Genomic DNA, 19,580 nt, shown 5'->3' on the forward strand with positions numbered 1-19,580 from the left:
AAGACCCAAATTTTAACAACCATAATTAAAAATGGGCCTGTTATGCTGGCAGACTAGGGGTACAGAGGCTAGTAGTATGGGATGCACTCTGGGAATGTTAGTGGAGAGAGGTCAACACTGACTGTGGGATTGGGCTTGATATATTGTATGCCTGAAACCCAAACTCTGTAAAGTTTCAATGGTTTCAATTAAAAAATATTTTTTAAGCTAGGGGCCAGAGAGATAGCACAGTAGGTAGTGAATTTGCCTTCTAAGCAGCCAACCCATGTTAGATCCCTGGAATCCCATATGGTCCCCTAAACTTGCCAGGAGTAATTTCTGAGTGCAGAGCCAGGAGCAAACCTGAGCACTACCTGGTGTGGCTAAAATAAATAAATAAATAAATAAATAAATAAATAAATAAATAAATAAATAAGTTAACTCACATGCTTGGCAGGTGTGAGTCCTGGGATTTAATCCCTAATATTGCATTTCCCCAAAGCACTGCAGAGTATAGTCCTGGTAGCCCCAGTACCACTGAATTTATAACTACATACATTACTATGTAGCCTGGCCCAAGAACCTAACCATCAGGCCTGGTATAGCTAGGAGTGGCCTCCTAGGTTCCTGGGCACTACTGGAAAGGCCCAACATGATGGAAGTATGGAAGATGGATGGATGTGTAGGTAGAAGTATACACTGTACATAGATATTATGACTATTTTAATACAAAAACTGGGGGCTGGAAATATAATACAACAAGTAAGCTGCTTGCCTTGCATGCTGCCAACCTAAATTTGATCCCCTGAATACCATATGGTATCTATAGCCTGTCAGGAGTAATCCCCTCAGCACAGAACCCAGAATGAGCTATACCAGGTGTGACCCTATAACAACATTAAGACAAAAGGAATTGCTTCCCTGAGCCATTTTTACTTAATGCAATGGGAAATCAAAGCACCTCCACAGTCCTTTCTCTCCCTACAATTAAATTAATTTCTCTCAGTCAGTCCCTGTATATGCCTGATATATCATACCAGCATCATACCAGCATCTCCCTGGGGAAAATATGATTGAATCTACATTGCCAGTGCTAAACAGGAGTGTAATTAAAACTCATACAAGTTGAAGCTTTTCTCTAGGATAACTGCCATTAAAGCCTTTCTTCATGTACGTAATCCTTCTTGTCTACAGAGTCTAATCTACTTCTTCTCCCTTCCTTGGAATATAGACGAGACTGTGATTCCTTTAAATTATTGATTTGGGTGCCAGAGAAATAGTATAGCAGGCACATAGCTGACTCTGGGTTGATCCCTGGCACTGCATATGATTCCCCAGGTATCTCCAGAAGTGATCTCTGAACAGAGTGGAAGTAAAATCTGAGAATGGCCAGGTATGTTCCAAAAACAAACTAAAAAATTATAGGTTTTGGCAGAAGTAATGATTGAGTGGCTTCTGAGGCTGAGTTCTAAGAAGTCTTGCTGTTTTCCCTTGGTTATCTTCGAAGAGGAAGCCACCTGGCCTTTAGGCCTTAAGGGAATCTCACTTCCATATAAATAAATCCAACTACTCTGAGACCACCATGTTGTAAGGAATCCCAAACCAACTATGAGATGACACTTATAGGAAGATTACCAAACTGTCTAGATAACAGAAATATGAGTAAAGAAACCTTTGGATGATACCAACCTCTTTCATCATTTGGTGACAGTTATAAAAGGGATATAGGTGGGAACAACTCAACCAAGACCATCAATACTCCCAAATCAAAAATAGTTAAAAAAAAAAAATAAGTGTTGTGCTAAGTCACTAAGTTTGGGGCAGTTTGTTACACAGCACTAGATAACCAGGACTAAAGTCAATAAATGTGTTAAACATAATGTCCAGGTCCATCTTTAGGGACAGTACCGTTAAGCCCTGTATCTCAGCCAGTTTACATATTTATACATATTCCTGGAAGTTGGTGACTCTAATTGAGTATTTATGGTCAGGATAAAAATTGTACTCTTTTGAGTAATATGCTATTCTTGCTTAAAAAAAGTAAGAATCCCACATTAAAGACAACTTTGTCAATTGGTGTCCATGTCCAAATAGATTTCTCTATACATCAGAGTTGGCATCTCCCATATCGCTGATAGTTTTGTGTTCTCTTCTGAATTCTAGCGCTATTACACATGTTTCATTTATTTTATGTAATGATGTCTCAATTTGTTCTGAAAAATAATGTGAGGTGATCTATTATGTTAATAATGGTATGGTAACAAATCATCAGGGATTAAAAATTATATACTGCCATAAAAGCTATCCATCTGGAATAGGTTAGTCAATTACTCCACAAATACAATAAAAAATTGTCATTTTTTTACTCTGAGATCAGGACTGAAGTCAGAAATAGAGGCTGGTGGTTTTTCCTGGACTTCAAATTTATATTTGGGTCTGAGAAAATGAGATCATTGACAAATCAGGAACTTTTGCAAAACGCATTCAAATTTCCATGATAATTCTAAGATCTTTTAAACTTCTAAATGCTTTGAGAACATACAATTTTCTAATTTTCTCCAATCAACTCACATCTCTGATGGTACAGAAATGCCCAGTTTAACCAACAATAATCCATGTGTACTAATGGTGATGATAAAAAGTTGTGGGTGACAGAGCAATAGTCTGGTGGGTAGGACATTTGCCTTACATGTGGGCAACCCTGATTCAGTACCCATATGATCTATATGGTCCTCTGAGCACTGACAAAAATGATTTCTGAATGCAGAGCCAGGAATAACCCTTGCATACTGCTGGATGTGGCCCAGAAAACACAAACAAAAATATTGTTGTGAACTGAGATGGGAAAATGGAGCACCTGATCCCAAACAAGGGAAATGGTATCTCTCCTCCCAGGGGTAGAAATCTTTGGTTTTCAGTAAACCCCACTTTGACAACAGTATTATTTGATGCTATATTTTTTTCTTCCATAGTTTACAAGTTAGATATTATTTTGAGTGGATTTCCTTCTAACTATAAAATATAACCACTGGAAAGAGGGCAGGTCTGCCCTTTTTTTTCCCCTCACATAGATACTCTCTGAATTTATATATTATCAACTATGGTGACCTCAGAAAAGTATCATTAGCAGAAGATCAAATAAGAAAAGTATTTGGGCCTTTTGTGTTTTATGGACAGACCTTTGTACAAGTGCACTGAAGTCAAGACAACATCTATAACTTCCAAAATTATTATAGCCATATCAGAAACTGGTAGCAGTAATCTAGTTATTTTGTGCATGTAAAGTAGAATCATACAACTTCAGTTCAGTGCTTACCCATTGCTTTATAGTTACATGACTTTGGGCAACATTAAAGCTCAGTTGTCTTTCTAGCTCTTACCAAATAATATCAAAGTAACTGATGTAAGTGTTGGGCATATCATGAACAACTGTGTAAGCACTTATCATTGTCAATACCACCAATAGCCTTCCCATTTTTTTTCTCTGCTCATCCTAAAATAGAGAAATCTTAGTAATATCCCACAGGCTCAGGGAGTTTAATCATTATTTTTCCAGGTCTTCCTGGCTGTCTTGCAATGACGCAAGAAAACAGCCAACCTGTGACTAAGACTAAAAATGGAAGAATCCCACTAGACTCTCCCTCATTCTGCAGGTGTCAGAAAACTGCAGGTTATTGCCAAGAAGTCCTCGGCTCTGAGCCAGTCACTTACCAAAGAAATTAGCTGCCAATGTTTTACACTCTTGAATAACACTGATGAAGTGAAGCAGAAAGCCATTTAGATGTGTTTTGTGTCATGCTATCCTCCTCTAGTGCTGAGCCAAGGAGAAGTCCCCCACCTGCACATACACCTGTATTTCTTTGCGTGGATGTCTACCTCACTTCACTGCCTCAGTGGAGTGACTGGATTTCTTCTTGCCCCTCACTCTACATCAGTGGGTCAGAAAAGCCTGCTTCAGCCCAGTGAGGTCTCCAGAGCTTCCACTCCTATCTTTCTCAATCCTGATAGTTCAGCCCCACTCTTTCTCCCAAACCTCTGCTGCTGCCTGCCTATTTTTCTCCTCTGGTGTTCCTTCTCTGCATAATTGCCATTCATCTTGTCATGCTTCTCTCCTGTATAAAACCCTTCAGTAGCACCACATTGCGTTTAGACTCATCCCACCTTCCACATATGACCCATAAGGCCTTTGATTACACCTAGTATCCATACCTGTCTCTGTCCTTCATCTCATGTCATCTTTTAGCAAAGTCCCCCAGGCTTTCTGTCTAGGCCTAGCCTCCATGCTTGTGTTTTCCTCTGGCTAAAATGTTTTCCCTATGACACAATGGAATTATCTCTTTTTGACATTTTCATGTCAAAGCTCACACATCCTTTACATAATGTCATATAGATGAATTTTAATTAAAATTAAACACCAAATGTAGTTTTAAAAGATTCTTTTTCTTTGTAGTTGAAAATAAGTGCCAGGGTAGAAAAACTACTTTCAAGATGTCCTTATATTTTAAAATGACCAACATAATTCTAGAAGTAAATCTACCACCCAACTCCTATCCACCATGTGTATATCTACCATCCTGTCATTTTCCATCTCAGCATGAACGAAAATTCTTCTATTTGTGCACATTCTACCTGTTATCCTTCACCACAGTGAAAGTTTCTAGAGGACACATCAATCATAGCTGAAACCTCAGCATGAGACTAATCTTCACCCAATTAAAGTGCTCAATAATAATTGTTTGAGTACATATGTAAATGTACAATTATACATTCACTCAGCCAATAACCATCCTTCACCATGTGGCAAAATGCCACATGAAATTCATAACTTAGCTGTGTACTTACATAAATACCACTTTTAAAAGTAAGTAATGGTAGGGGCCAGTGAGATAGCACTGAGCTGTAGGGTATTTGCCTTGCATGCAGCCAACCCGGGACAGACCTGAGTTCCATCATTCCATCATTCCATACAGTCCCCCTAGCCTGCCAGGAGCAATTTCTGAGCACAGGGCCTGTGCACCCACACACACAAAATTAATAATGATAAATGCCAAGGAAGTGATATTGATAGGCCATCATGTGAGCTCAAGTGAGTTACTATCATTTCAAATTGAAGACAACTGGGGAAATATTATAGATAAAATAAAATTTGGATTGTGGGGGATTTGTAAAGGGCAGAAATGAGACGTGGAAGTGGACACTTTGAGGGAAGATAGGTCAAGGAGGAAGGCAGCTCAGACCCAAAATGTATGAGGTAGATTGAGAAGCGACATGAAGAGATCAGCTGGACTGGCACAGGATGTCCATCAGGGGCAGACATAATGGAAACAAATCAGAATGAAAATTTAAAGTACACTCATGAGCAAATTAAGACAGTTAATCGACAGAGGCAACCAAAAAGAAGTTCAAGCATTCTCCACAGTCCACAATACCATCAGTATTTACCCAGGTACATAAGCACAGGTGTGAGTGTTAAAAAGTGTATCCCTTGGGGGCTGGAGAGATAGTACAGCAGTAGGGCATTTGCCTTGCATGTAGCTGATCCAGGACAGATGGTGGTTCAAATCCTGACATCCCCTATTGTCCTCTGCGCCTGCTAGAAGTGATTTCTGAGTGAAGAGCTAGGAGTAACCCCTGAGCACTGCTGGGTGTGACCCCAAAACAAAACAAAAAATAAAAGTGTATCTCATGTAGTATTGTCAGGGTATTGACTGCAATAAGATACCCAAAATATTTGACTGATATAAAATATTTTAATTCTTTTTATTTTAGTATCTTTCAAACATTCTAGGAAAATAATATTTAAGAGACCAGGAATGGGACTAAACATGTGACATGCTTTGCATATTTGAGGTCATAGGTTCATTTACTCCTCAGCTCACTTGGGAAAGGGAGGGAGGAAAGGCGAGTGGGAAAAAGTGGGAGGGAAAGTGGGAAAGAGAGAGAAATGAAGGAAGAAAGGGAAGGGAGAAGGTTCATTTGAGAAGTCACAAAATAGGATTGCATTGCTCAACATTAATTTCTCACACCTTGTGTGTTACCTCTAATAAACCTTAGGAGGATTTATATATATATATAACACATACACATATGTATCTTATACATATAAGGTATTTCTAGTAGCCATTCTGTTGTGTAAGTTAAAGTTAATGTTCAAATGTATTTTTCTTTACATTTAGTTTTACTTCTAGCAATTGTATTTGCCATTTTAAAATATAAATAAGTCTTGAAAGTATTTTTTCTGCCCTGATACTTATTTTCAGCAACAAAGAAAAAGAATCTTTTAAGGTAACTACATTTTGTTGTTTAATGTTAATTAAATTTTATCTATATAACATTATGTAAATGTAGTCTCTACAGGATATTACTTTGTTATGTTTATGTTTATAATATCATTGTCATTGCAGTGATATATTACATAATTATAGTATATTATTATCTATATTCATTATACTATGCCTTAGCTGTCTGATTTAATTACTATTTAAGTCTATTCCCTTAAGCACCATTATTCTTCCCCCACTCCACCCCATTTACTATTCTATAGAATAGATACACATTATCTATTCTCTTTTTTTTACAAGTTTGCCTTTTTATCTCTTTCTTTCTTTTATTTATTTATTTATTTAAAAGCACATAAGTGATATACAGAATTTGTCTTTCTCTGACTTATCTCACTTAGCATAATATGCCTTCATTATCCATCTACAATGACAAAATTGGTAGGATGTCTTTCTTTCTGAGAATAAATTATACCCCCACCATGTATATATATCACATCTATTTTTGTTTTTGTTTGGTTTGGGGGCCACACCCAGGGGTTACTCCTGGCTATGCTCTCAGAAATCACTCCTGGTTTCAGTGACCATAAGGGACACCATATAAACTGTGGTCCATTTAGATCAGCCACATACAAGGCAAATGCCCTACTGCTGCACCGTCGCTTCAGCCCCACATGTATTTTTGATATAAGGCTCCCTGAGCCCCACCACAGATTCTCAGCCAACAGAACTATTGGTCTCATACAAGGGCCCAATGATTCGCACTACATTACCAGCCAGAATGAGACACCTTGGTAGTACCTAGGGTCCCTGGGGCCACATCCAGCAATTCTCAGAGGATAATATGGTGCCAAGAATCAAGCAAGGCATGTGTCTCACTGCTATACTCTATCTCCAGATACCCATTTGCACATCTATTTTGTCCTTTCACTCATTAATGGACATTTGCATTAGTTTTATAACTTGGCTAGTTTGAATAATTGTGATAAATATAGGGGCAAGATATCTTATTAGAAGCCTATTTTTATTTCCTTTTGGTATGTAGCATAAAAATAGAATTGCTGGGTAGTGATAGATTTATTCTTAACTTTTTGAGGAGCTTTCATAGAGTTGTCCACAATAGCTGAACTAATTTATTTTGCTGACAACAGTGTATTAGGATTCTCTGTTCATGTCCTGACAAGAGTTTTCCCCTTCAATGCTAGCCACTCCAGCAGGTATGAGGTAACAGCTCATTATGGTTTTGCTTTGCATTTCCCTGATAATTAGCAATGTTTTGCTTCTTTTTCTTAGGTCTGTTGACCATTTCTATGTCTTCTTTGGAATGAATGGAAATTAACATCAGTATATTAATACAATGGTATTTCAAATGGCACAAAATATCATTCAAATAGAATCAGATTACTATTGCAGAAGAAAATGTATAGGTTTAACCAAGCCAATACTCCACTATTATATTTTATTTTTACTTTTCTAATATTGTTTTATGTTTGTTTCTAAAAAATGTTTATCCTGAGGCCAGAGCAGTGGCGCAAGAGTAGGACATTTGCCTTGCACGCGGATAACCTAGGGTGAACCGAGGTTCAATCTCCCAGCATCCCATATGGTCCTCCAAGCCAAGAGCGATTTCTGAGTGCACAGCCAGGAATAATGCCTGTGCACCTCCAGATGTGACCCCCCCCCAAAAAAAAACAATGTTTATCCTACATAGACATGTATCTCTCTGTGTGTTATACATGTGTAACATGTATGTTATATATAGAATTTCCACCTGTTCATAGATATTAGCATATTTATCTTGTCAGATTCATTTCCATAATAGGATTGTAAAAAAGGCAAGTGAGATGAGTCTCATTTTCAGGATGAGAATTATTATGAACTACAAATAGATCCAGGATGTAGGGGTTAGTAGTGACCAGAAGAAGAGGCAGTGTACCTTTTCCTTTGGCTCAGTCTATTAGTGAGTGAGTGAGTGAGTGAGAGAGAGAGAGAGACAGATAGAGAGACAGAGAGATAGAGAGATAGAGACAGAGAAAGAGAAAGGAAATCACTTGTGTGATTTTTTTCTATCAATTCCATCTCACCTGGAAAGTCATTTGAAAAGTATCTTGCAGGAGCCTGTTGTGCCAACAGTTGCCTCCAAACATCATCATCAGTATTAAAACATGACAGAAGTGAGGTTTCTTACCTTCCATTCACTGCCTCCAAAACAAACAACAAAAATGCAAAATAAACAAACAACAAAAATGCAAAATAAACAAAAGAAGCTACTGGATAATCAAATAAAGGTTCAATGCTGCCAAGGTCTATTATGTAAGATAGGTTGTGACCACAAACCTCACCACTTCTCTGCAGGGTTCAGACTGCATCTATTGATCCCAGTGTCCTGGCAATGAGCGTAAAAGAATTCTTTGCTTTTGGGGGCCGGTGCAGTAGTGCAGCAGTAGGGAATTTGCCTTGCACACGGCTGACCTAGGATGGACCATGGTTCGAACCCCTTGCATCCCATATGATCCCCCAAGCCAGGAGCAATTTCTAAGCGCATAGCCAGGAGTAACCCTGAGCATCACCAAGTGTGGCCCAAACAAAAACCAAAATAATAAATAAATAAATCTTTGCTTTTGCTTTTATTCTTGAAAGCACAAAATAAAAAACTAGACATGGGTAGTAACAGGAGAGATGTGGGGAAAAGTACAGTAACTGTACTGGCATGGTGACTATTCTCCTAATGGCTTTCCAAGTGTGTTCCTAGACCAGCAGCATTTGCATGGCCTGGAACTTGTTAGACATGCAGATTTCCCGGCTGCCCCTGACCTGACCTGCATAACCTCAGGTAATCACTTACACTTCTTGAAGCACAAGGATGTCAAGGATGTCCAGAGTTAGTCCAAAGCCTTGTAACTGGTTGTGCCCTCCCCTCTCCACCAGTGAGGGATTTCAGTTCCTCTCAATGTGCTCCCAGTCCCTGTTCCCTTTTTTCCCTCCCTCAACACCTCCCAGCTGCTGGATAACTTATTTATTTTGTCTGATCACCAAGGCATCAGGAAATGCAGCATCCATGGAGCGTTGATAGGGTGCTCATCAGAGTAGTAACCTAGACATGGCCTCTGTATAGACAACTAAAGGGTGTAAACTGATGTTTGTTAAGAACAGTGCTAGAGACTGGATTTGGTCACTTGCCTTGCACACAGCCAACCAAGTTAATCCCCAACACTATATAAAGTTACCCAAGCCCCAGAGTGATCTCTGAGTGCAGAGCAAGGTGTAAGCCCTGCCTGAGCACCCCTGAGTGTGACCCCCAAAAGACAAAATAAATACATAAGTGTAAAAAATTTAAAGACAATGTGAAAAGCTTGTCATAGCAGAGAGACTGAAGGAAAACTTCCAGGCACAGAAAAGAATATCAGTATAATAGTGGAAGGAAATGGACACTGGGTGTCATGCAGAAAAATTGTATGTTTGAGGCGGCCAGAGAGATAGCACAGTGGTAGGGCATTTGCCATGCATGCAGCCAACCCTGAACAAACCCAGTTTGATTCCTGGCATCCCATATGGTCCCCCAAGCTTGCCAGAAGCAATTTCTGAGCTCAAAGCCAGGAGTAGCCCCTGAGCATCACCAGGTGTGGCCCAAAAACCAATCAATTAGTGAATAAATAAACTGCTTTAAAAAATTAAGCAGTTATTTTCTTTTTTAGAAAGAAAATTATATGTATAAAACCCTGCGATTAATAGTACTGCAAATTTGCAGTTTATTTTAATTTGAGAGTAAATAAAAAGCAGTCTGAGAAGTGGAAATTAGCACATCCTTTTGGAAGAGATTTTCTGCCACTTGGGAAGTATAATCAGTAAATATTATCGATCATCAGGTTCTTAAAGTAACTTTCTCTTCCTTCTCCTCCTCAGCCAGAAGATATTGGACAAGCACCCATCGTAAATGCCCCAGAAGGCGGGAAAGTTGACTTGGAAGCCTTCAGCCATTTTACAAAAATCATCACACCAGCAATTACCAGAGTGGTGGATTTTGCCAAAAAGTTGCCTATGTTTTGTGAGGTGAGGAAATTGCTTTTCCTTCTGTGTTACTCTTTATTGGAATCCCATCAAATTTTAAGCATACTGGCCATTAACTTTTAATTGTCAAATATACTTGTTATAAAATTAAATACTATAAAAGTTGATGTTTATTTAGTGTTTAATGTATTAAATTCTTAGGGACTTCATCATATGAAGCAATGCCTGTTTTATGTTCATTTCTTCACCTTTTCTCATCAGTCATTACCCATTAGCTCATGCAACTGGGAAGCCCAGATGGTCTCCTTTCTCCAGGGTCAGAGAATCATGATGGCAATACTTCCATTCTTTCAGCACCTCTAAAGTCAGAGTACTTATATTCAGCTTAGCCCATATGAGGCCCAGCCATATCACAATCTACAGGGAAGATGTTACTAGCCCAATTTTAGAACAAAATAATTAAGATAATTAAAATCAAAGAGATTATGGTAATTTATCCAAACATGGGCTGGGAAGAGTGCTCCAGAGGGCTGAAATTCATGCTTGGATGCACCATGGTTCGCCAACCACCATATGCCAAGACCCTCAGAACACTAAGTATAGACCGAATGTGTAAAAACAAAATAATTAATAGTAAATGTATTTAGACACTCTATAGCTTAGCAACAAGATGCACTGTGATTTTTCTCCATTCTCAAAAATAAGTCGAGTAGAACAAGCTTTTAATGTCTTCTTGGATTTTTCTCTTCTTATAAACTAACCCTTTCATGCCTCTTCTTCAGGGATATCTGAAGAGCTCACCCAGCATATCTGAAACACTCCCTTTGGAATGTTTCATCCCTAATTTCAGTACTACTATGTGCTGCATGTGCACTCAGTGCCCATGTTAACTTCATGCGCAAGTTTTGAATCCACAGTCAACACTTGATCCAGTATGATCCAGAATCCTAGATAAGCTCAAAATCTCATCTTTAAAAATAAACTTTACACACACACACACACACACACACACACACACACACACACACACACACGCACACACACACTTAGTATCTACCCCTTAAACCTGTTCAGAGAATGAAGTGAAAGACTATACTTTCAGGGATCATTACTATAATATGAGAATGAAGTGAAATAAAATATGTAAAATTCTTAGATGGAACCTATGCCATCAGTACTCTATAAAGTTTAGCTGTTTATGCTGCTGCTATTTCACCTATTAAGTTGCCATCGGGCCTCTAAACTTCCTTTCTTGAATCAAATGGAATTGATTATTTTTACTGAAGCTTTTTCCTTTTGAAAAGCTTATCAAATATGGAGAGATAATGCAATGGGTAGAATGTGCAACCAACCAGGATTTGATCCCCAGCACCCCATATGGTTCCCCAAGACCCACAGAAATGATTTCTGAGCACCTGTACTCAGGAGTAAGCCCTAAACACTTCTGCATGTGGCCCAAAAAATCAAAGAGGAAAAAAAGAAATATATGTTTAAAAGTTCATCATATGCAACTGTATTGTTCTTCACATCTCCAAGGGAACTCAGAAGGACACTTGACAGAAAGAACCAGACACTACTGGGACCTCCAGTGTAAGCAAGGCCAGTGCTAATGAATGTAATCTCCCTAGCACTAGGCTGGATTTGCAGCCCAGGGAGATTTGGCCCTGCTTCAGCTGCCAGCTCATGTCTGCCTTTGATTTTGAGGAAACATGAGCCCAAGTCAGATCAGACCTCAGGCATTAAAGAAGAGACTTCTCTCCTTCCACTTGTGCAGTGGCACAAGACAAAAGCCAACTCCTCCCCAGATCTAGCTGAAAGAACATGGGTGCCTCACCTGATCCCACATATCTGCACAAGGTGCCCTAGAACAGATGTGCTGGTTGGCAGCCCTGCAGCAGAAACATTCACTTCCCATACAGAAATGGGACATGTCTTTGGTCTTTATTTGGCCTGACCATCTTTTATTTTTTAAGTTTGGGGGCCATGCCTGACTTTACTCAGGGATCACATTTGGTGGTGCTTGAGAGACTATTTGTAGTGCTTTAGATTGAAGCTAGGTCAGCCTTGTGCTTTCCCACTATACCATTTCTCCAACCCTAGTTTTTTTTTCCTGCAGTAATAAACTTGAATCTAGAGCCTAACATATATGCAAAACAAGCTGCCTACCACTGAGTTACTTCCCTGTCCCTGGCCATTTTTTATTTAATTGACTTGTATTAAAGTGTTGAAAGATATTTCAAAAACAATCCATAGTCACTGAAGACTTATAGAGCCTAAAGAATGATGATAACACCAGAAGATAAACACTGACATTTTAGAATCTACTTTTGTCTTTTTTCTTTTTCAAATATATGCATATAATATGATCCCAACTGACTCTTTGCTAAGGACAACCCCTAAAAGTGTAATTTTGAACCAAGGCATATACATTTCTTGAAGAACTTTTATATTTCTTTCCAAAGAAAGAAGGGGAATTCACTCTCTGGGCTTTACTTGTTGTGTCTGCTTTATTGTTTGTTAGGTTGATTTTGGTTTGTTTCTTAAGCACTGTTCTGGGTTTCTCTGTCTTCCTTCTCTATGTGTGTGTATGTGTCTCCCTTTGTATTGTATGTGCGTGAAATTTATGTAAAGCAACCACTGAGAAGTATCTCCATTAAAGAAAGTGAAAAAGTCATACCCATTAGTAAGAATCATACAAGCACTTCTATGTGGAAAATGAGAAAAAACCTATATGAAACTTATTAAATAGAACTTATGACATGTTTCTCTGGGAAGGTTAACTGCTTCAAAGGCATGGACATAAAAAAGTCATGGATGCAGTTTTTAACCCTGATATTTTCTTGTCTCCAAATTACAATTAAAAACAAAACAGGCCACTTGTAAAACAGAAATTCTTAAATTTCCAGTTCTGATGACTTCTTGGAAGTCATGATTTCATAGTGATTTTATACTCTATTTAGAACCAAAAAAAGGAGAATGAACTATGTAGGCCACTGAGCTACCTACAGTATAGGTTGGAGGTTTCAATTTGTCTCCAGAGTCAGAAGTCTCTTGCCAAAGGAAGTTGAATACTCCTGTAATTCCAACTGTGTTCATGGTAATGTTCTGCAAAACTCCAGTTCCTATCCACTAAGCCAGGTAGATAGGCCCCCAGAGCCTCCCAAATCTTAAAAAAAAAAAATATCACTGCTGGCAAAGATGCCCCAAAATACCCAGAAGAACTCACTTCTACAGTTCAAGCCACTGTCAACTATGCCAATCAAGCTGAGTGATGCTCTCCTAAAGAGACAGCCAGAGTCTGTAGGAGGATCCCCACATCACTGTCTGTCATGCCCTTCATAGAGCATTCACAGTGAAAGTATTTTGGCAGGTGACTAAGAGATTGTTTGCCCATGTGTTGAAACAAATCTTACAGGATCCTGCAAATTCTTCTTAAGGGAAAAGGCATCTGGCCTAGTTTTGAAGCTCTGAGTGATCTTTTACAAATGCTAATTCAGCTTTTATTTCAATTTGAATTAATCAACAGCAAGTTTTAAAACAAAACAAAAAAAGACAAACTTCTTACTCTATAATCTGACTTTGCTATAAAGAGAGAGCCTGCCCAAGTTTGCCTACAGAGTTTAAGGAAAATTGGATGTTTGATCTCCTTTTTCTTGGCCATTCCATGCCAGTGGTTTTTGAGTAGGGACCATACTAGCAGTAGAAACATATTCTAAAAGTTTAGGCGATGCAGATTCCCCAAGAATATAGAAGGGTGTGCAAGAGATGTGTGCTTAGAAGCCCTCTTGGGGCTGAAGGAAGACTGCCACCCTAAACAGTGAGGTAGATCTACCCATATCCACCAGTTTTCCATCTAACCTATGGAAGATGCATCCATGTGTGGACTTTCTCTTTCATGCCATGCTTTGGAGACAGGAAACCATGGAGGTGCCTGAGCAGAATAGAACTTAAATCCTAAATGAAAGCAAATGACAATGTTTTTAAGGTATGCAAGGAAAGAACTTGCACATACATATTCCAAAAGCAAATATGAACTGACTTTTATCTTTAAGGTAAAGATAAATAAGTTTATGGTAATGTTGCAAGGTGAAATCATGACAAATTTAAAATTCACAATAATCTAAATATAATTCAACTAGTATTACTTATAGTTTGACATACTACCCTACATTAAGCGATCAAGTGTTGCCAAGAGTATTCCAAAAAAGATTATATCTCTGGGGGCTGGAGCAATAGCACAGCCATAAGGCATTTGCCTTAGATGAAGCCAATACAGGACAGACCCTGGTTCAAATCCAGTCATCACATATGATACCCCGAGCCTGCCAGGAGCGACTTCTAAATGCAGAGCCAAGAGTAATCCCTGAGCGCCACTGAGTGTGACCCCGAAAAAAAAAAAAAGAATATATCTCTGTTTGAATGAAGAGGTAGACATCATTGGAAACGCTTTTATTAAAAACCTAGCATTTCCACAAAATATTTGTGGGGTTTCCATCACATGTTATTTAACCTCACAGTCCTGGGTTTCCACATGTATAATTAGAATTCAAACAGTGACCTTGCAGTCTTGCTGTTAAGATTAAATAATGTGGCCTACATAAAAAAATTAGCACAATGCCCAATTCAGTAAAATTCCCAGGTAGAAGTCTTTCCAACTATTTTGGTAATGGCATTTAATTAAACGTTTTCCTTCCCCATTAAATAAAACTCTGGTTTTATTATTTGCCTAGAAGATCTTCTTTTATTTAAGTTGGTCATTAATATTATCATTAGCATTAAACCTAATTAACATAGCAGTCAAATTAATTTAAAATGAGATTATAACCCTAGTAGAAAAATTATATAAAAATCCTAGTGCCTGGCATACAAAGAGAACAATTCAGAGTCGGGAACTCTGAATTCCTTTGCCCTAAATCACCAGGAAAACCTCGAACCTTTTATATCTTTTTGGATGGTTGGTTGGTTGGTTGGTTGGTTGGTTGGTTGGTTGGTTGGTTGGTAACCATACCCAGCAACGCTGAAGAGTTACTCCTGGCTCTGCACTCAGGAATCACTCCTTGCAGGCTCCAAGAACCATATGGGATGTCAGGGATCTAACCGGGATCAGCTGTGTGCAAGGCAAATGCCTTACCTACTGTGTTAGCATTCTGCCTCCAGCTTTTACATCTTTGAGACTCCTGAGTAATATAAGCAACCTTTTAGTTGTGTGCTTTTTTTAAAGAGACTTAAAGAGTAAGTTTGTTTCAAAAATCACAGAGAAGCCCAGTTTCTAAAAATATAGAGAGAAGTTGTTGACAATTGGCACTTTAAACAAAAATTTTCTTAAGTTTAACATAAATTTTTTTCAAGTGGAGTTATAATAATACAATCCCCAGAATAAGAGCTTATTGGTAATTTTATTTATGATTATAATATTACTCGTTAGAAATCTGTCATAAAAGAAATGTAAGTAAACTTACTCTACTTAAAGTCAGTGAAGATTGTAAACAATTTGGAGTACAACAAAGTGGTTGTTGAGTGCCTGCAAACTAAATAGGAATGGAAAACCCATGGGCCCAGCATGCAGGACCAATGCTAACCCCAGAACATTGTTACTGTGGCAATGAAGCGGCTGTGTGTTCTTGGATACTGCTTGCCTGCTTGCTCTTTGCTGATGTGGGCTGGTTCTTTTCAGCTGCCATGTGAAGATCAGATCATCCTCCTCAAAGGCTGCTGCATGGAGATCATGTCCCTTCGTGCTGCTGTGCGCTATGATCCAGAAAGTGAGACTTTAACCCTGAATGGGGAAATGGCAGTGACACGGGGCCAGCTGAAAAATGGGGGTCTTGGGGTCGTGTCAGATGCCATATTTGACCTGGGCATGTCTCTATCATCATTCAACCTGGATGACACTGAAGTTGCTCTCCTTCAGGCCGTCCTGTTAATGTCTTCAGGTATGTGCAAACTCTTTACTGGGTGCAGACTATTTACTAAGTGTCAAAAGAATCTGCTTATCTGGTGCTTATTCAAAACCCCGTGAGCTGTCAGCCCCTATTTAGCTTTTAGACTTCACTGTTTTTCATTGAGGAACTGCTGGGTTGCCAAGGGATTGGGACTTGAAGGAGAGTCTTAGGGGTATGATCATTTTGCACTGTCCCAGGATAGAGAGAAGGTGGAAAGAAACCAAGAGAGCCACATAGTTTGTGAACTATGAAATCATCTACCTTCAAACCTTGGTTTTGGGGCTGGAGTGGTGGCACAAGTGTTAAGGTATCTGTCTGCCTTGCACACATTAACCTAGAACAACCACGGTTTGACCCCCGGCATTCCATATGGTGCCCCAAGCCAGGGGTGATTCCTGAGTGCATAGCCAGGAGTAACCCCTGAGCATCACAGAGTGTGCCCCCTTAAAAAAAAACCTAGTTTTGTGCATCTAGCAGAGTTTAAGTGCCTAGGTCCTTCTGTTTGAAGATTTGTGAGGAAACCATGAATGAGAGCTAGAATTGGTAGGTGATTTTCCTGCAAGTTAAGTTTCCTTTATTTGTATAATAGAGCACACCACACCAAAATATGGCAGTTTAAAACATAGATGGTGGCTGGGGTCAAGGCTGAGTTATCTAACACATATGAAGTCCTTTCTCCATGTGGCATCTCCTGAGAGGAACAGTTGACTTCTTAAATGGTAATAAACTCCAAGATGGAGCAATAGAAGCACACAAAAGCAGAGGCTGCACATGTCTTAAGGTTCAATCAAACGTCTATAGCATCACTTCAACACACTATTTGGTCAAAACACATTTTAACATCACCCGATTCAAAAGCCCACTTTTATTTTTTATAATTATCTTTCTTTAAACACCGCAATTACAAATATAATCATAGTTGTATGATTACAGTCATGTAAAGAACACCCCCCTTCACCAGTGCAACATTCCCACCACCAATTTCCCAGATCTCCCTCCTCCCCACCCCCCACACCTGTACTCAAGACAGGCTTTCTACTTCCCTCATTCATTCACATTGTTATGATAGTTTTCAGTGTAGTCATCTCTCCAACTGCACTCATCACTCTATGTGATGAGCTTCATATCATGAGCTACACCTACCAGCCCTCATCTCTCTTGTCTCTGAGATACTGTTAAAAATGTCTTTCATTTTCCTTAAAGCCCATAGATAAGTGAAACCATTCTGCATCTTTCTCTCTCCCTCTGACTTACTTTACTCAGCATAATAGATTCCATGTACATCCATGTATAGGAAAATTTCATGACTTCATCTCTCCTGATGGCTGCATAGTATTCCATTCTGTATATGCACCACAGTTTCTTTAGCCACTCATCTGTTGAAGGGCATCTTGGTTGTTTCCAGAGTCTGGCTATTGTAAATAGCGCTACAATAAATATAGGTGTAAGGAAGGGATTTTTGTATTGTATTTTTGTGTTCCTTGGGTATATTCCTAGGAGTGGTATAACTGGATCGTATGGAAGCTCAATTTCCAGTTTGTGAAGGAATCTCCATATCGCTTTCCATATAGGTTGTACTAGACGGCATTCCCACCAGCAGTGGATAAGAGTTCCTTTCTCTCCACATCCCCGCCAACACTGTTTATTCTCAGTCTTTGTGATGTGTGCCATTCTCTGGGGTGTGAGGTGGTATCTCATCGTTGTTTTGATTTGCATCTCCCTGACGATTAGTGATGTTGAGCATCTTTTCATGTGCCTTTTGGCCATTTGCCTTTCTTCTTTTTCTTCTCCCCATTTTTTGATGGGGTTAGTTGTTTTTTTCTTGTATAGTTCTGTCAGTACCTTGTAAATTTTGGATATTAGTCCTTTATCTGATGAGTATTGGGTGAATAATTTCTCCCATTCAGTGGGTGGCCTTTGTATTCTGAAGCCCACTTTTAGATGGAAAGATTGATAAAGAATTTTCAACCATCTTTAAACTGCTATAGCTCATTATCAAAACTTCTAGTCTTTCATTTTGCTTTGGAATCACTCGTGATGGTGGTCTTACTTCTGGCTCTAAGCTCAAGGATTACTCCTACAAGGGTTCAGAGGATCATACGGGGTGCCACAGATTGAACTAGGCCAATCATCAAGGCAACTTCCATACCCTCTGTGCTATATCTCTAGCCTTCAAGATCTCTAGTCTTAGTGTTGGTATTATTATGGAGAGTGAATTATAACACTGTTTTGACCAGAGATCATGTCTTAATTTTTTTGGTTTTTGGCTCACACCAGTGACACTCAAGGGATACTCCTAGTTTTGCACTCGAGAATTAATTCTGGTAGTACCCAGGGGACCATATGGGATGCTGGTGATCAAACCTGGACCAGCTGCATGTAAGGGAAATTCCCTATCCAATGTACTATTGCTCCAACCCTTATCATGTCTTAGCTTTTTAAATACATAGTAAATCACACTTTTTTAGTAGATCACACTCTTAAAGAAGATGAAGCTTTAAATAGGAGATGGTTTCAGAATTCTTTTCTGCAATTTTATAAAATCCTAAATGTAGTTATGTCTCAGTGTTTTTAAATGCACTCTTATCAAAGTTGAACTTCATCTTTTTCTCTGGACAATTTATTTTTCTGTTTTTGTTTTTTGTGATTTTTTATTGGACCACTATAAATTATAGGACTTAAAAGTTATTCATTTTTATGTTGCAGGTGTCAATGTTCTAATGCCTATCCTTTCACCAGTATACACATCCCTGTTCCAATGTCCCTAGTTTCCCTTCCACTCCTCATCTACCACACCCTATCCAACCTCTCTGACAGGCAATATTTTTTTCCACATTTGTCTAAGCATTCCCTTTCCTAACTTATTTCCCCCAAACACCTACTCTAGAGAAAAGCTTCCTACTGAAGACCTGTTCTCTCCTACTCTTCATTTCTATTGCCTTTGAACATTCAATAGTCCCCTACAAAGTTCCTTTATATTCCACAGATGAGAGAAATAGACAATATCTTTTTCAAGTACAAAAATGTGTCTGATTGTCTACATGACACTTCAGTAACAGTTTCATAGAAGTTAAGACATATTCATTGAATAGGTGGATGCATATCCATGTGGATAAATATAGGTGGACAAATATAGGTAGACAAATGAATAGGTGAATAAATATCAGACTTACACACAGAGAATTATAGAATGGATACTGTAATTAACATAGGAGAATTCCTTTGATTAAGCTAATCTAGAAATGTATTTGTTACAGGAAAAATAGATATGGTCATGGGAGAGGGGTTTGTGGAGTTTACTTTTGAGTCCATACCTTGTGATTTTCAAGGCTTACTCCTGACTTTTCTCGGGGATCACTCCTGACAATGTTTG

The 19,580-nt window shown here is 38.8% G+C and overlaps 1 protein-coding gene across 1 annotated transcript in view; it reads left to right on the forward strand.

The window, feature by feature from the left end:
- The window catches only part of THRB (thyroid hormone receptor beta), a 395,989-nt gene that overhangs the window by 368,875 nt on the left and 7,534 nt on the right, over positions 1 to 19,580 (forward strand). The window contains exons 8-9 of the mRNA XM_049766061.1: positions 10,161 to 10,307; positions 15,940 to 16,198. Coding sequence (XP_049622018.1) covers positions 10,161 to 10,307; positions 15,940 to 16,198 — 406 coding nt within the window. The remainder of the gene's footprint in view (positions 1 to 10,160; positions 10,308 to 15,939; positions 16,199 to 19,580) is intronic.

This window comes from Suncus etruscus, chromosome 20 (assembly GCF_024139225.1).
Source record: "Suncus etruscus isolate mSunEtr1 chromosome 20, mSunEtr1.pri.cur, whole genome shotgun sequence".
In the NCBI taxonomy this organism is placed as follows: domain Eukaryota; kingdom Metazoa; phylum Chordata; class Mammalia; order Eulipotyphla; family Soricidae; genus Suncus; species Suncus etruscus.